General features: G+C 36.5%; 1 protein-coding gene across 4 annotated transcripts in view; it reads left to right on the top strand.

Moving 5' to 3' along the window:
- Window positions 1-1,413: 1,413 nt before the first annotated feature.
- The window catches only part of LOC135141582 (cytotoxic granule associated RNA binding protein TIA1), a 217,030-nt gene continuing 201,632 nt past the window's right edge, over window positions 1,414-16,811 (top strand). For all 4 annotated transcript variants that reach the window (XR_010282400.1, XM_064072817.1, XM_064072815.1 and 1 more), the window contains exon 1: window positions 1,414-2,271. Coding sequence is in view for 3 of the 4 variants with exons in the window: in XM_064072817.1 (XP_063928887.1) it covers window positions 2,185-2,271 (87 nt within the window). In the remaining variant the exon portion in view is untranslated. The remainder of the gene's footprint in view (window positions 2,272-16,811) is intronic.

The following is a 16,811-nucleotide window of genomic DNA, read 5'->3' as shown; positions in this document are numbered from 1 at the left end:
ATTAGATTTTTTTATAAAAGTCGTATAATATTAATATAAAAAGTAGAAAGTTTCCAGTTTCTTGTGGTGAAAAGAAAACTATGCATATTAAGAAAAAAAAGGCATAATATCCCTACTTAAATCTTATAAAATAGCGTCCAGATCTTAAAAAAAAATAAAAATTAAAAACGTGTAAGAAAGAAGAAAGAAACTGAAAAATTGATTGCTTGGAAATTTTGCAAATGTTTTAAAATTATCGTAAGCATATTAAATCTCAAAATTTTGTGGATTTTATCTAACATATGCTAAATATTATGAGGGTACAACTTTTTATCGGCGCATTCATTTGTTTTAGAGTTGTATATACAGGGCGATTAAAAAAAATAATGAAACAAGTAGTTTATTTCATTGATTAAATCTGAAAAGGCTTACCTCCTTAAGGAATACAGTATTGTCGTTGTTAGTATTACACTGTACTGAGTGAAATTAACATATTCGTCTTTGCCAAAATGTTGATGACACTATCACATTATCTGTACTTTCAAAATCCACACCCGGCTATATTTTAATGTATAGATGTTATCATTGTACTTCAGAGGCGAGGAAAGTTTTTTCTCATGACTTACTTGATATTATTTTTTTTGTCACGATTTGGATTACTTATAACTTAAGAAGTCCTTTACGAATGTTATTCAAATTTGACTTCTTATAGACAATTTTTGTGACAATATATTTTGATGGGTTCCAAAATCTTGGTATATTAAAGATTTTTTCTCTTTTTTCTCCAAATGTCAGTGACGAAATAATTAATCAAAATTAAGAAACTGATGTAAAGTTCGGGTAGTAGTTGGTAAGAATTTTTATTGACGCTTAAACTTTTAGGTTCACGTAGTGACGGTTTGTTGTTTGAAATAGTAATAAATTTACATATGCTGTGTGTTTAGTTTTTATTGGTTTGAAGTCATGACATTAATGCGATTAAGCCGAATCAGCACATGGTTCCGCGATTTGAAGTAAGAATAAAATGAAAAAGTCGGAGATGTTGGAAATAAAAGAGGCAAATTGATTGCAATCGTCGTGACAGCGAGTGAAGACTTGCCCTAACTGAAATAATAAATTGTGTGCGCCGTGAATAATTTAAGGCTGTTAATTCTTCTCGACGGCGTGACTTTTCTGTTACAAATTTAAAATATCGGGTAAAAAGAAGATGGTTTATTAGGAGTATCGCGTACGCAGAAGGATCGGAGGGAGCGTGGCGCGGTCTCGCACTCGCAGTTCATTCATAATGGGATGTATTGATGTCTGGTGTGGATTTGGGTAGACGTGTACTGGAAGGTAGAAGAGTTCGTGTTCTGTACTCTATAGTCTGTATAGTGTATATTTCATTGATTGCGCTGGCGTTGGGCTTCAGGGAGCCTGCGACACGCCCGCCGCGCTCATCCTAGCGAGCGCGCGTTGCCGCCTCCGGCCTCTGCCGTCCGAGCTGTTCTGTAGCTGCTTATTTATCGGGCGGCTGCGACCTGAAACGCGCCGATCCCAATCTGATCCAGAGTTGCAGCACCAAGCGAAATTGGCAGTAGCCGCTGCGGCAGCCGCGAAATGATGGATTTCGCGCCTTTCACCCCCGCAACTGCTTGACCAAGTGTCGACCGACACTGACGCCTGTCTGCGCCGCGCTCCACGTGTCATGATCAACACAGTGTACACGCATCTTCCTCGACGCATTCTGTTTGGACGCTGCCGGCCGGTGCCGCGTGTGTGACGTGTGACGTGCTGTGAAGTGCGGCGATGCTGTGAACCCCCCTTAAGCGGTTCACTCAGGCGACAAGCTGCCTCTGCAGCCGGTTTTCGTGTGAGAGGACACAACAAACAGTTGCCTTGGCTCCAACACCGGTCCTCGTGGGCTACAGCCTGGTCGGCGTGTACCCGTGCGCGGTGTGGAAACCGCATCGCGCCAGCAGCCCTTGCACGACTTCCACGGGGCCCGTCCGCACCAGAGTGGCTGGAACCGCGCGAAATCAACCGTATCCGGCTCAGTCAGGACAGGTGCACCACTGTCAAGGCCACCAAGAGGCACCCGCGGCTACAGCAACCACCAACACGGCGGCCGCACGAGTCCAGCCTCCGCAGCTACTGGTCACGGCCTGTAGCTGCAATAATAACAACACCACGGCCGAACTACAAGTCGCCACGAACACCACTCCGATGGTCTTCGTTCCGTTCTCGATGCCCAGTTATGCTCCACCAATGGCGGCAGGCGCACTCTACACCAACAACTGCAGCCCCTCCAAGGTAACGCATACCCCCCTTTAGCCGGCTTTGACCGATGGCTCGCAGAAATTTCTTTTGGACTGCGTCCTAGACAGCCCTGGCCTTTATTCACAATTTCTTAATTTTTTTTTTTTGTGATGATTTACACGTTTGCAACAACAAAATGTAAATAATAAACTACGCATGCGTTACCTAATGTTATTCAAATATGTATGCACAAGAACGTTCCTTCAACATTGACATAGCAGGTTATTCGCTTCCTTAAAGAACGGCATCAACAATCTGTGATCATATTTGGATAAAATCGACATTTTATTGAACGGTTTCAACAAGTTTATAAATTTTTAATTCGAAGAACATCCAACTGCTAAAGGTCTCTCGATCATCCCGGTCATTCGAATTCACGAACCAGTGGTTTACGGTTAGCCATTTTAGCGTATTTGCATTGGCAATTTAAACCGAATATGTAATCTTTTTCGTCGGTATGGTGCTCATCAAAGTCTCCACAACGTTTGATATAGCGGAAGCTCGAAATGGGAGTTACGTGTTATATCGCTGAATTATATGTCATGTTGGTTGAATATGTTAAGTCGCAGGTCACGGATATCTTTAAAAACCACGTTTTCAAGTAGGGTACATTTGATTTAATAAATATTTAAACGTCGGGCAAACAGGAAATTGAAGTTGTGAGGTCGTTCGTTCCATATGAGTAAAAAGTTTGCGACTTCGGGAACGATTTATTGGATGCCTTGTTGGTATAGTGAAATCGGTTAATGTCTCATCCCGAAACTTAAATGCAGTGGAATCGCATGAATAACCCTCCAAGTGTCGTTGAGTTAAACTACATCGCAAAATCTAAACCCCCTCTACTACTGAAGGGAATACAAATTTCAACAATTTCGTTAAAAAGTTAGAAAATTGCCACGGAGTTGCGGAGGGATTCCGGTTACTGTCTTAACTTTTAGCCTTTTACCGTTCCCTAACAGTTTAACGACGATATACCAGGAACATCTAATAAATTTATAAACTAATTTACAAGCAGATGTTTTCATTAAAATTTCTTTTCAGATTTACTCCAAAAATTGCTTCGTGCCGCACTTTGCTTGATTAATCAAAATAAATGTTACAACTTTTGTCGCATTTTAATTAAAGCAATATTTCTGCAGCATTTGAAAAACACTTCCGAAAGAAAAATAAAATAAAGCCATTAATTTGCATAGTCGCTCGGAAATTAGTTGATATTCTCTACAAAACTTTGAGCATTCACTTTTCTCCTTTCGTACAACGCTTATTTAACAAGACATGGAAGGCACGAATTGGAGCCGTTATGACGACGCATCCGCCATTCGGCCACATTGCGTCAAAATGATGGGAATAATGGGGAACCAAAGGGGTGCGTAAAATGGCATTTTACGAAGTGAAGAAGCCGTGAGATGTGAGCTAACTCAACTTTAGTGGCTTTTAAGACGGAACGTAATTAAAATATAAGGGTTCCAACTTGTTGTTTGAGGCTGACGTCTGTCAGTTAGTTATATAGCAAAATCTTAAGTAAAGCGCCGCGGGCTATTACTTAGACCCCCACTTATTATTGCTTGAATTATTAGTTTTCAGACATGCCGAGAAGCCAAACCTTATCCTTATCTTCTGCCGTTTTATGAGAGTCATCGTGTACTTTCTCGGCTACAATATTTGTAGTCGTCTTGTTCTTTACACAAAATTGAACTCGAGAAATGATTAATAACCCGACTAATCAAGCGGTTCGCTGATTTTCATTAATTTCGTTTTGTATAATCAGTGTTGATGAGTATTTGGTTAACGAAAAACAAACGATGGAACTTTTCATTGACTTTTAACAACGAACTACCAGACGACATTTACAAAAACAGACATAGCTAACCTTTTATTTTTGTTGAGTTTGTAAAAATTTTACGCAAAAAATAAACAACTTTTAGCTGTGCAATCAAGCTGTGTCCAAATTTTTGCAACGACTGTAATCACATATGTATTACTTCTATGTTGCTAAGTGTCCTCAGAAGATTCTGAAATCGAAACGGTAAAGCAATATATCGGACCTCTCTATCATAGTAAGATTAATTTGTGCATGCTCTCCTACTGGAATTTATTTGTCTCTGTTTTCGAGCGCTTGTGGGTTAATCTTACTCTGTTTTTACTTCCCGAGCGTAAGCAAAGGAAGTAAAATCGAGTCGATCTCGATCTTTCATGACCCCTAGAAGACGAAGAAATAGGTCGCGTTTCCGTCCGTCTGTCCGTCTGTCTGCCGTCCCGGATTTTTATTAGACATATAATCTCCGAAAGTACTGGACCGATTGTTGTTAAATTTTGTATTTATATTAGGTATATCATGTAGATGGTAAAACGCTAACCAAAATTTGTTTAATCATCCCCACCACTAATGCTTTGAGATTTTACAAATGTTTTAAGGTTATAAAGAGCATAATAAATTTTTAGTTAAAATATATTTGCTTATCCCCTCCAAAAAATTGATGACATCAGCTCAAAAGTTTGCTGAATAATCCTATCTAAAATGTACAAAATATGGTGAGTCTCTTCTTGTGATTTACCATTCCATTAATATTTTTTTGGATTTGCATATACAGGGTGACTCAAAAAATTTAATGAATGCGCAAATTTATTTTATTGATTTAATCAAGAACTACAAAACCGAAATCACGTTTCCGACAGCGAGGGAAGTACTGTCTAAACTCTTTAGACCAATTTTTTTCTAATAATTTGTTAACCTTAGACGTGAAATATTAGATGTATGGTCCAACTGTTAATTTTAAAATAAATTAATATTATTTAGAGAAAAATTTAGAGAAAAAATCATCATCTTCCGTGATTTTTTGATCGTGAACACCGCTTCCATGTAGAGTCCGCAACATAAGTTTAATAGATATATAGCTTTACCACACATAATTTATTTTGGTTGTAGGATTGCTGCACTATTTTTTAAAGATATAACAATGGAAAGCTCTTATTGAAAAACAATGTCTTATAGTAATAATAGTAATAATAATACATTAGACTAATTCTAACTGATTAATAAAAAATCAAAATCTCTTTAAATGATATGAAACTAAGATCACATTCATTTTATATAGCGCTACTTTTACGTTTTTTCGACCTTTCATGACCCCCAGATTACGAAGAAATAAGTCTCTCGTTTCCGTCTGTTTGTCTGTCCGTCTGTCCGTCTATCGTCTCGGATGTTTATTAGACAGATAATCTCCGAAAGTACTGAGCTGATTGCTGTCAAATTTTGTATTTATATTTGTCTAATCATCGCCACCAATAATGTAACGACGTCATTTTAAAATTGCACATAGTAAATGGGTTTTAAATTGTAAGAAATAACATAGTCCTACACATGTAGTTTATGATTCCGTATTGAGTTTTTACCCGAAACGTCCAGATTTTTGGGGAAAAAATCAAAATTATAAAACATTTTGCAATTTAATTGTGAATCTGCAAAACTGAATGCTTTGAAATCTTGCAGATGTTTTAAAATTATCTAAAAAAGAAAAAACTAAAGAAAAGTTGATGAATGCGTGAATTTATTTTATTGATTTAATCAGGAATTACAAAACCGAATGTATTTGCTCATCCCTTGTTGAATAAATCCTATCTCAAATGTGCAAAGTGCTGCAAAAAAATTAATGACTGAGTCAATTTAAATTATTGATTAAATCAGGAACGGTTCACCCCATTTTCTCAGAAAATTATATATAAAAAATAACACTTGAGCGTCAGATTGCTATTACTTAGTGTTACCAAGGGTTGTTAGAAGTGGATTATTTTAAGTTCAAACATGGTGAGTCATCAGAATCTGACAACGGACTGTCAGTCAGGGGCGTAACATGCACATTTCAGAAGGTGGTGGTTTCTAAATTAATTTTTTTAAATCGCAAACAATAACACGCGGAAATATAAACTTAAATGAACTGGTCAACACACTAGCACGAATGCGGATGAATCTATTAGGCACACATTTACATAAAATCTTCGTCGCATCATTTTTCATGATATTTGCCGTTAGGAGACAATTTACAAATTAAAAAAAAATCTTTGAACTTTGTGTGCCAATTATGAGTCTCGTAAATAGGGGAGCAAATAAAGCACCCATATTCTAACTTTGATTTTAACAGACTAAATATAAATTAATTAAATTAATTAAAAGTGTTTCAGGTTAATGAAATCTCTAGAATTTCTAAGTATAATACAAGTTTGAGGATCTTCAATAAAGACATGGATTATAACGGGTGTACATTAGAAAATATATTTGTAAAGGCGGTGAAAATTTAGTTGCTTTCTTATAGTGTTATATTTTTTTATGTACACCCGTTATAAAAAGCGAGTGGGTCAGGTTTTACGAAAATATAATTTATTTGTTTGAAAATGCAAAACCGTCTACAGCTCGTATAAATTTGTCAATATTTTCTTCATTCTGATATGTTAAAGCCTAATCGAGATGAATGACATAATCAATGACTTTCTTTATTAAGTCAAACACTGTTAATAAATTAGAATGTGGCATATCATATATATTTACCATAAAAAAAAAAATGTCCGAAAGCATGATATTCATAATACACATATAAAATTTGACAACAATCGTTCTAGTAGTTTCGGAAATTATCTGTCTAATATAAATCCTGACAGACAGATAGACAGACAGACCCGACGAAAACGAAGGACCTTTTTCTTCGTACTCTAGGGGTCATCAAAAGTCGAGAAAACGTAAAAGTAGAGAATCGGTCGATTTTTCCTCATAAAAATCACTCGTTTGGTCTTTAAAATTGCGGTTCTGCCTTTTAGAAATTGAATATTTCACGACGTTTAAAGTGTGCATATTTCAATCGCTATAAACAAAAGAACCGCCTACTTCATTAACTACGATCATGTTGGCTGTGGTTTCGACTCGATTTGTACTGTTATCATAATTATGAATAATGACTTAAGAAAACAATAATCAAAGAGTAGTTTATTGGAGAAAACAGAATCTATGTATGAATATTATTAAAAATGTACTAATATGTAGTGTTCGTTAATTCTGAAACTCAGTTTTATATGTTAAAAACAGTGGCCATTTTCCCAGTGGTCATAAGGGATGAAACTCTATGTATAAATTTAGACACCTGGCCTATTTCGTTATCAGTTCCATGGGAGAGAATTACATCGCATGAATATATATGAGAAATATGATAACAAATATAATGTAAAGAATGTTGAAAAGTTGACTTTCTCGTATCTTGATTTTTAAGTTTAACTGACTACTTTTAGATAAATCGAGAGATAATAATGTGTTAGAATTGTTTTTAGTAGCTAATAGAAGAATTTTGTGTGTTTGTAACGAAGTAGATTTATAAAATCTATCTGTAGAACATTTCAATTTTTTGTGGTTTGAAATACTGAGATAAATATCGTTCGTCAATTTGAAGAGAAATATCAGGGAGGAGTGTAACAGTGCAGTAAAAATTTGGCGGCGTGCTTCCTTAATTGAGTCATCGGTTGGATTAGCATTTAAAATTTCAGTTAACATGTCTGGAGTGCTTCTCTGCATCAGGATGAAGCAAATCGGGGTTTGCGAATCAGTTCCTTGGAGATAGGCGGATGACGGCAAATAGCACACTAATTACTGGAACCCTAACCCTAAGCCCTTGACATTAGGTGTAAATAGACGTACGTGAAAGACCAGCAGAAGGGGTCGAAATCGGTTGTAAGTTGATTAATTTCGTTTCGCCTCGGTGTCCAGAAAATTTCTTAATTGGTTATTAGATTAACTTCGGTCAAGTTTGCTGCGATATTTGTAGTGGTCGTTGTAAAGCGTCCCCTACGACAAAAAACGGCATGTTTGTTTCTCGGACGCCATGAATTGTGGCACTTGTATCGTTTGCCAGAAAACCACAATGGAAGCTAAGGGATGTGCTGTTGGATGACAAAAACTGTCACGCAAGAAACAGCGTTTGTACTTTGAGATATATGGCCTTCGGACCGTCGAAAGTCTCCCTCCAAATGGCTATACACAGACATGACACCAATAAACGGACCAACTTCAATTTCTCTTCGGTCCATCTACATAATTTACGCATTTTTATATGACGTCGATGCAAAATAAAACGTCCGAGGGTGATGTACGATGCACTTTTGGCCGAGCTTGATTAAAGATCGGGTTTTATAACAACTTATTGGATTTTGCGACACGGTTTTATAAATTTTGTTTATAGAAACGTGGAAACAATTGTTTGTTTATAGAGTTGTTACATACCTTGAGAGATACCACGAACGCTACCACGACCTGGCCAGTGGATTACCCACTAACCACCATGATTGATGTACCTGTCTTGTTCGCAACGGTGCTCACATGGCATGTTATTGATTGGAAGCAAGTTTCAATGACGCTCACCTTTATCGCAATATAAAGCGGTTTGACAGCGAAACAATCATTTATTTTATTCAGGCCTTCTCTGAAAGTATTACTGCAACAGGACCTTCTAACACCCTTCGGAACACTGCTAATCGGTTTGTGAGATAAAGAAATCAGCTTCGAACCATTAGTGAGTTACCGCTGGGTCGTCTGTTTGCGCTGATTGCTTCCGCCTCCAGCCTGTGAAAAATTGCTCCATAAAGAGAGTTAAAATAAGTTCTGGCTGTTATTAATAAAAATTGCCAAAGCGGATCAATCCCAGAGATGTTAGTTGATAACTGTCGACCTATGAATAATTTTAGGGAAGCGAACAATCCCTGGCCTGTAGAGATTGGCGAGCGGCCACTTCTCATCCTCATTTCATGTATGCATTAAATTTTACGAGATGTGTGAGCCTTTGTGGAATCACCTGGAATGGAAGGCTGAGGTAGACAGTCTGCCCGCTATGGAAAGCAGGGGTGGGAAGCTGTGAAGGGGGCTCGAATTTCGATTGTATGTATAAGTGTGGCCGATTCAGCTGATAATAAAAGTGAAGTATGCCACTGAAACAACGCAGCGATATCGACGATGCTCTATTCAAGTCTTTCCTTGGAAGCAAAGTTCGCTTAGTTACGAAACCATACATATGTTATTCTATTAATTATTATCATAGTAACAATATAAGATCTTGTCTTACGAAAATGATACGCTATCACTGTATGCTCATACTATCACATGTCAACTAAAGTTGTACAATAGCGTAAATAACAAATAAACTATTATTATAATTAACTGGTGGGCGACTAGTGCAAAGTTTATTTTAAATTTCCATATTCCATATTTACGAGAACGCCACTAAATTGTCAATTCAGTGGCATTTCATCAATTTATGTTGGATTTTTTCACGCCATGCTACAAATTCCCGGCGAGTTTTTTCAATCGTACTTTATTACATTCAAGTGGAGTTTATAAACTCTCGCCAAAATTGAAACTGGGATTGACTAACAATAAATAGAAATAAACAGTCCCTGAAACTTCAGAGGCAGCATAACATATGAACTGTGCGCAAATAAAATAAAATACTGCTACCCATTGTTTTCAAAACTTTCGTTCAAAGATTGATTTTTTCAACTTTAATGAATATAGTTATTTAGTTTGTTAGAAACTTAGCCAAAGTATGAAAAAATAATGCCGAATTTGTACGCGCATCGAACCAAATAGGTTAGATTTTTTCGTCAGTTTTTGAAGTAAACGTTGCATTTTACGAAAAGGAGTTGTTTGTTTTCTGTGTTTTTATGTTGGTGTAGGTAAGCGAAGAAAAATGTTGCGAATTGAACCCAACGTCTACCGCTTGCCGGGCGGAGGCCTTGACCACTAGACTACAGAGCGGCTTATCTTTCTTTGCTTACCAACCTATTATTGTGCCGCCACGGTACAATAATATATTTCAGTGTTTTTGGAAATTCCACCCCCGAAGGGGGTAATTTTCGAAACAATAAACATGAAATTGAATACGTAAGCTGATAGTTAGAATTAATATTATGTTATTGTAACGTTTCAAAGTTTTTTATAAACCTTCGGTATTTTAAAATTTGAATTAGATGATACCACGAGAAACCGCGTACCTTTATTTATCCTTTCACAAAATATTGTAATATAGATTTTAAAACTAACCCTGCTGCGAATTTTTTTGTGAACTCTTCCATTACTAAAAAGATTCAACTGAATTGAAATAGCGTGACAACGTCGCAACGAAATTTCAAAAATAAATTTTGGTTATAAACCGTAGGGAGGGGCTGGTGTAAATATCTCAAAGTATATAGTGTATTTTATTTAAAAAAGCCTAAGTTGTGTGTTACGTTTTAAAATACAGAACACTTTGTATAATTAAAAATAATTTTAGAGTATACTGCTCAAATAACAGTACAACTCTGTCTGTTTGTCTGTCTGTCGGGTGTCTGTATACATTCTTATTAGACACGTAATCTCCAAAACTGCTGGACCGATTTTGGTCAAATTCTGTATGTGTCTTAGAAATATCATGTAGATGGTTAAATGTTAACCAAAATTTGGCTAATCATCCTCACCACAATTTGAGTACGTCATTTCAGAGAATGGCATTTTAAAATGATTTGAATCTTACACAGAAATATACTGATATACTTGTAGTGTACGAATCCGCTTTCAGTTTTTTCGCTAAATGTTAAAATTTTCACAAAAACATTTGCAAGTTATAATAACGTTTTACTCCCAACACGATTTGTACGTATCCGTGGCGAAGTGAGTGTATCGAGAGAACGGCGACTTGTGGTACTGCGATTGTGGGTTCGATGCCGAACTTGGCACTTTCGTTTTTTGCTTCCCGAGCAAAGGAAGTATTGTAATCGAGTCCGTCGGCCGACTCCCTACTTTTACGTTTTCTCGATCTTTCATGACCTCTAGAAGACGAAGAAATAGGTCTCCCATTTCCGTCTGTCTGTCCGTCTGTCCGTCTGTCTGTCGTCCTGGATTTTTATTAGACAGATAATCTCCGAAAGTACTGGACCGATTGTTGTGAAATTTTGTAGTTATATTAGGAATATCATGTAGATGGTAAAACGCTAACCAAATTTTGTCTAATCATCCCCACCACTAATGTAATGACGTCACTTCAAAATTATACATAGTAAATGGGTTTTAAATTGTATAAAATAATATAGTTCTAAACATGTAGTTTACGACTCCGAATTGAGTTTTTACCCGAAACGTCCAGATTTTTGGAAAAAAAATAAAAATTATTAAACAACATTTTGCAATTTAATTTTGAATCTGCTAATCCGATGTTTTGAAATGTTGCAGATGTTTTAAGGCTATAAAGAGCATATAAATCTTTACTCAAAATATATTTGGTTATATTAAAAACTTGATAACGTCAGCTCAAAAGTTTGCCAATTAAATCCTATGTAAAATGTACAAAATATGATGAGTCTGTGCTTGTGATATATCACTTTATTCATATTTTTTGGATTTGCATATACAGGGTGACTCAAAATTAATGAATGCGCAAAATTTATTTTACTGATTTACTCAGGAACTACAAAACCGAATCCTTTGAAATCTTGAAGGTGTTTTAAAGCTATCATAAGCATGGTAAGTTTTTGATCTAAATGTGTTTGCTCATCCCCCCTAAAAAATTTATGACGTCACCACAAAATTTTGCTAAATAATCCTATCTAAAATGTACAAAATATGATGAGTCTTTTCTTGTGATTTATCATTCCATTCATAGTTTTTGGATTTGCATATACAGGGTGAGCCAAAAAAACTAATGAATGCGTAAATTTATTTTATTGATTTATTCAGGAACTACAATACCGAATGCTTTGAAATCTTGAAGGTGTTTTAAAGTTATCTTAAGCATGGTAAGTTTTTGATCAAAATATATTTGCTCATCCCCCCTAAAAATTTATGACGTCACCACAAAATTTTGCTAAATAAATCCTATCTAAAATGTACAAAATATGATAAGTGTTTTCTTGTGATGTATCATTCCATTCATAGTTTTTGGATTTGCATATACAGGGTGACCCAAAAAAATTAATGAATGGGTAAATGTATTTTATTGATTTAATCAGGAACTCCAGAACCGAATGTTTTCAAATCTTGCAAATGTTTTAAGGTTATAAAGAGCATAATAAATTTTTAGTCAAAATATATTTGGTTATCTTCTACAAAAAAGTGATGACGTCAGCTCAAAAGTTTGCCGAATAAATCCTATCTAGAATATACAAAATATGATGAGTCTGTACTTGTAATTTATTATTCCATTCATATTTTTTGATTTGCATATACCGGGTGACTCAAAAAAAAAATGAAATCTACTGCGAAAAAAAAGTAGTACTGTCTAAACTCTTTAGACCAGTTTTTTTTCTTTCATTGGTGACTATTTCTCTTTTGTGCTCTGACTAGAATTATCCATGTTAATGACGTCATCACAAATTTTTTATTGGTAAAATTGAGAACGAGTCATCCCATTTTCTCGAAAATGTGAGGATTACGCAGGTCTTTATATACTAATAATAATAAAATAAGAATTATAATATTCAGAACATTTTGTTCATTGAAATCAAACTAATTTCCACGTGACATTCTTTCGATGTATAAATATAAATAAACACTGTTTCAAACTGTGAAGTTACCATTTTTGGTACAAAAAGTTAAGTAGTGCATAAGACTGCCGTTTTGCCTTCTAAATTAGCCGCGCCGGTCATAGTACATCGATATAGAAAGTCAGAAATCCGCACTGTTTTCTAATCAGGTTTTCATGGTTATAATGGCGTTATCGCACCGCTTAATCCAGCCGCAGCAACTAATTAAGTGCTGACAGAACTCCCCAATTCTGATAATTGCTCCAATAGAATGAAAGCAAAGTAAATGGAGGCATGCAAAGAATTCCAATGTTAATTTCAAATTCTTACACATAGACAAGGGGGTTTAATTCCAAGGTATTAATCAAGTTTTCTCGAAAAATACGGATTTCTCAGCAATGCAGTTGCATTCCGACGTTGCGGTCGAATATGACCGAATAATTTTGAATGTGAAATTGGTTTTAATCTACAATTTGCATGATCAAACAACGATGGTGACGCGCGCCTATCTGTGTTTACTCAGTTTGGGCAACAGAACTGGGGTTCGGTAGCGATACGACATGTAAAAACACGATTCCTCGCACGCAACTCGTGTGCGACACGCTTGAGGTTCTTGGCAAACAAGAACGTACAAGGAGGACTGCCCATGCAGACGAGACCGTCTGGTCTATAGGGGAAAGCGATGGATCAAGTTGTCAAACTTCGCCATGATGTCAAACCCATCACAAAGAATAACGTTGTTACAAGAAGTGGGTACTCAAACTGGAATAATTCAAAGCAAAAAGTTGCTAAGAAAAATTCGTTAATTGATAGTGATATGAAATGGCGCAGTCGGTAGGATCAATAGTGTTACTAGCATCTTTGTTTCAAAGTTAACGCGATTGCATGTTATGATTACGTTTCGTAATTTGCGATTGACCCATCCCGTTTATTTCGTATTCGAGTTTTAAATTTTGCTTCATTCGACCTTTTATTCTTTGCGGTCGTCGTACTGTCGTTTCCCGAGGGAATGAATAAATTAATAATGTCCCGCACTCACCCGTTCTACGGCCTAAACGCGTCTGCATTTATTTGCATTAAACTCTTCTTCGCTACTGCATTTTTCATAGGTTTGAGGTTAAGACTTAGTACAGTGGTGTTTAATTGTACTTTAGGCGGAAAGTCGTAAAACAGCGGCTACAAGTTCGTATTTAAAGGTTAGACGACGATATTAGAACAATGGTCAAAAAGAATGAAAATTAGGTTTAATTTTTGAAGAGGTAGGAGCGAGGATATTAAGTCTAATTTAGTAAAAAAGGGGCATTTTGTGGTAAATACGAATCATGATTGTTTTATGATTAGTTCATTGGGGGAGGTAATGAGCTTTCCACGGAGACAAAACAGTGGGTTGATACCTAAACTAGACCAAAATTAGAAATCAATACAAGGAGGATATTATTAACACAATTAGAAACTTATTTACTTATTCTGATCGAATCATGTGATACTAACGTAGAATTTAAGTGATGTTAATATATTAACAAAGTTTATCAGAAAAAAGTTAATAATACCTGTTCTGAATCTACAAATGGGTATCAAATGTAAATGTTCTTTATCTAGAGATTATATAACACGAAGAGGAAGCTCTTTAAATTTTTAGTAAACTTTTTATACAGTGATTTGTATCGAAAGTTCAACGACATGTACGAAGTTGGGAAGTTATCGGTTCGCGCTAAATAGCAAACTTAATAGAGGATCGGGCAACAAAATTTGAAACGTGAAGTTTGAAGTGGTGACCACTATAGCAGTAGCACATCTGGTGTTAGGTGGGGTGAGACTGCCAACAATTGCTCTTTGAATAATGAACCCGTATGAACTTTGAGAAACGAGCACTGATGTCTGTAAATGAGTTAATTATCAAAGTCGGACTCTGTTCCATTATATTTTGATTACCCTAACGGCGTTCCTTCTTTATTATGAGCCATTTGTTTGGCGATGTTCTGCTTCTTATTTCGGGTATAAATTTACGAGTCGCGGTTCAGCGTGCTAAGCTGACGATGTGCTGTAGATCATTGCGTTGAACTGCAACTCAGCCTCTGTGGAAATTGCGAGGTGCGTTTCGTGTTCCACATCGTATAAATTAGAGCCGCGAGACTGCCTCCAACGCGGTGGCTGCCATGGGCGGCACATCCCCATGCTAACATTCTGGTTAAGCAGCGAGGAAACTTCCAACAAGATGCAGCTAAATTATTAGAAAACTGGAGATATCCACGATTACATATAAACATCGGCGGTATTAGTATCAGTCTGCGTTAAAGCGTTGCGTTGACGCAACTTTTGATTTTTGATAAGTGTTAATAATTAGATCTTTTGTTCTACGTATTCCTTCGGTTAGATTTGTTTGAATATCAAGTATTCGAAAGGTCGTTGATAGATAAAAGACAGACGGAAGCAGGGCAAAGAAACGGAATCTCAAAGTCAAATTTAATAGAATTAGAACAGCTCCTCTTGTTTTTGCTGTGTTGTAGACGAGCCGCCACTTTGTCGTCTTTCTTCTAATCTGCGCAGCGAGCCGTTTTTCGTCGTTTGTCGTTTGGTTTTCTATTTCAGGCATCGCTTGCCTCATTTTTCTTTCATCTATTACCAGCCATGAATATTCAAGCCGGGCCTTAAGCCCCCAAATCGTGGTTTGTGTTGTATTTTTAAAAGTTACCCCTTCTGGGAGCTCGGATTCGGTTGTTGACTGTTTACATCGATATTTAGGGAAATTTATTGACATTCATTAAAAGGATTTGTGGTGACGATGGTATGAGTGTTTCATTACGAAGTAAAACAGAGGGAATTATTGCGCCAACTGCGGCAAGAATAAATCAAAATGTAATTGAAAAATAGAGGCATCTGTCGAAGGGGGCTAAGGTTGGGAAACGAATTCCCATATTCGCGATATTTAGATAGCGCAGACAAAAGAAACGAAGATATCGTAATAAGCGGCCCTAAACGGGTTTATGATTATTATTATCGATACGCCAACCGTAAAGAACAGGAACCAAAACATTAAATTCCTATGCGGGGAGATTGATGAGAAGGAAAACGCAAAAAACTCACGAGCAAATCGGTGTAATAACAATGGTGTAAGAAGTGTTGCGCTCCAAACAAAGCAGCAAATTATGTCGCCGAATGCGCTAGAGATAAATCAAAACATAATTGAAAAATGTGGATCAACCGTAAAAGGTTCAAGTGGGGGTGGGTCGGATTTTCGAAGGAGCTATCAATTCTGCCAAAGCGAGGACGAATGTATGTGTAGTTTGGACGGTAGCCGATGATCGTTTGTGGTCCGCCGGATCAACAATCGCTCTACAGGTTTTCCGTTGTGGTTGAGAGGGCTGCAACTTTCTGATATGAGAAAAGAAATATTCTTTTATGAGCATTTTTAAGCTGGGCCTGGTCTCTTGGGGGTGCGTCCTATGTTGGTTGCTTTTTTTGGACATTCGATACGTCTTATCGCATCCGAAATTGTATCTTGTTTTACGGGGGACAGCCGAATCTCCATATATTAACCGTTGAAGGGGACTTCCTCCCTTCTTTATAATCGATACAGAATTGTTTCCATGCCGAGAAAACTTGTAACATTTATTATCACCGAACTGATTGCATCTGAAGCTCCAAACACAGATTTTCACCAGAGATAATGCTTTTATTTGGTGTTTAGTTCACGATAAACGCCTTAATTGCTTTCATTCGGTTGACATTTTTTCATATCATTTTTACCACTCTCTTGCTGTGAATGAGTTTTTTGGTAAATGTAATTCTTTGTTTTGAATTCAAGACTATTTTAGTCAGCCGAAACGCTAAGAGTATTATAGAACAAAATTTTACAGAGTCCTCGTTTTATTATATACTTTGCCAGCTTCAAATAAAATGTTTTCCGGTACAAAGCAGGGAATTGACGTAATACTGCAAAAACGAGCTCAGTTTTGATGTACATCCTGCCAAATTAGAGAATTCTCCTGTGAAATATTTCTTACTTTTTT

This window comes from Zophobas morio, unplaced genomic scaffold (genome assembly GCF_036711695.1).
Source record: "Zophobas morio isolate AGI-343-1 ecotype UQ-CSIRO unplaced genomic scaffold, CSIRO_AGI_Zmor_V1 ptg000044l, whole genome shotgun sequence".
Lineage (NCBI taxonomy): Eukaryota > Metazoa > Arthropoda > Insecta > Coleoptera > Tenebrionidae > Zophobas > Zophobas morio.
The sequence above is the reverse complement of the archived record's forward strand: the minus strand, read 5'-3'. Positions and strand labels throughout refer to the sequence as shown.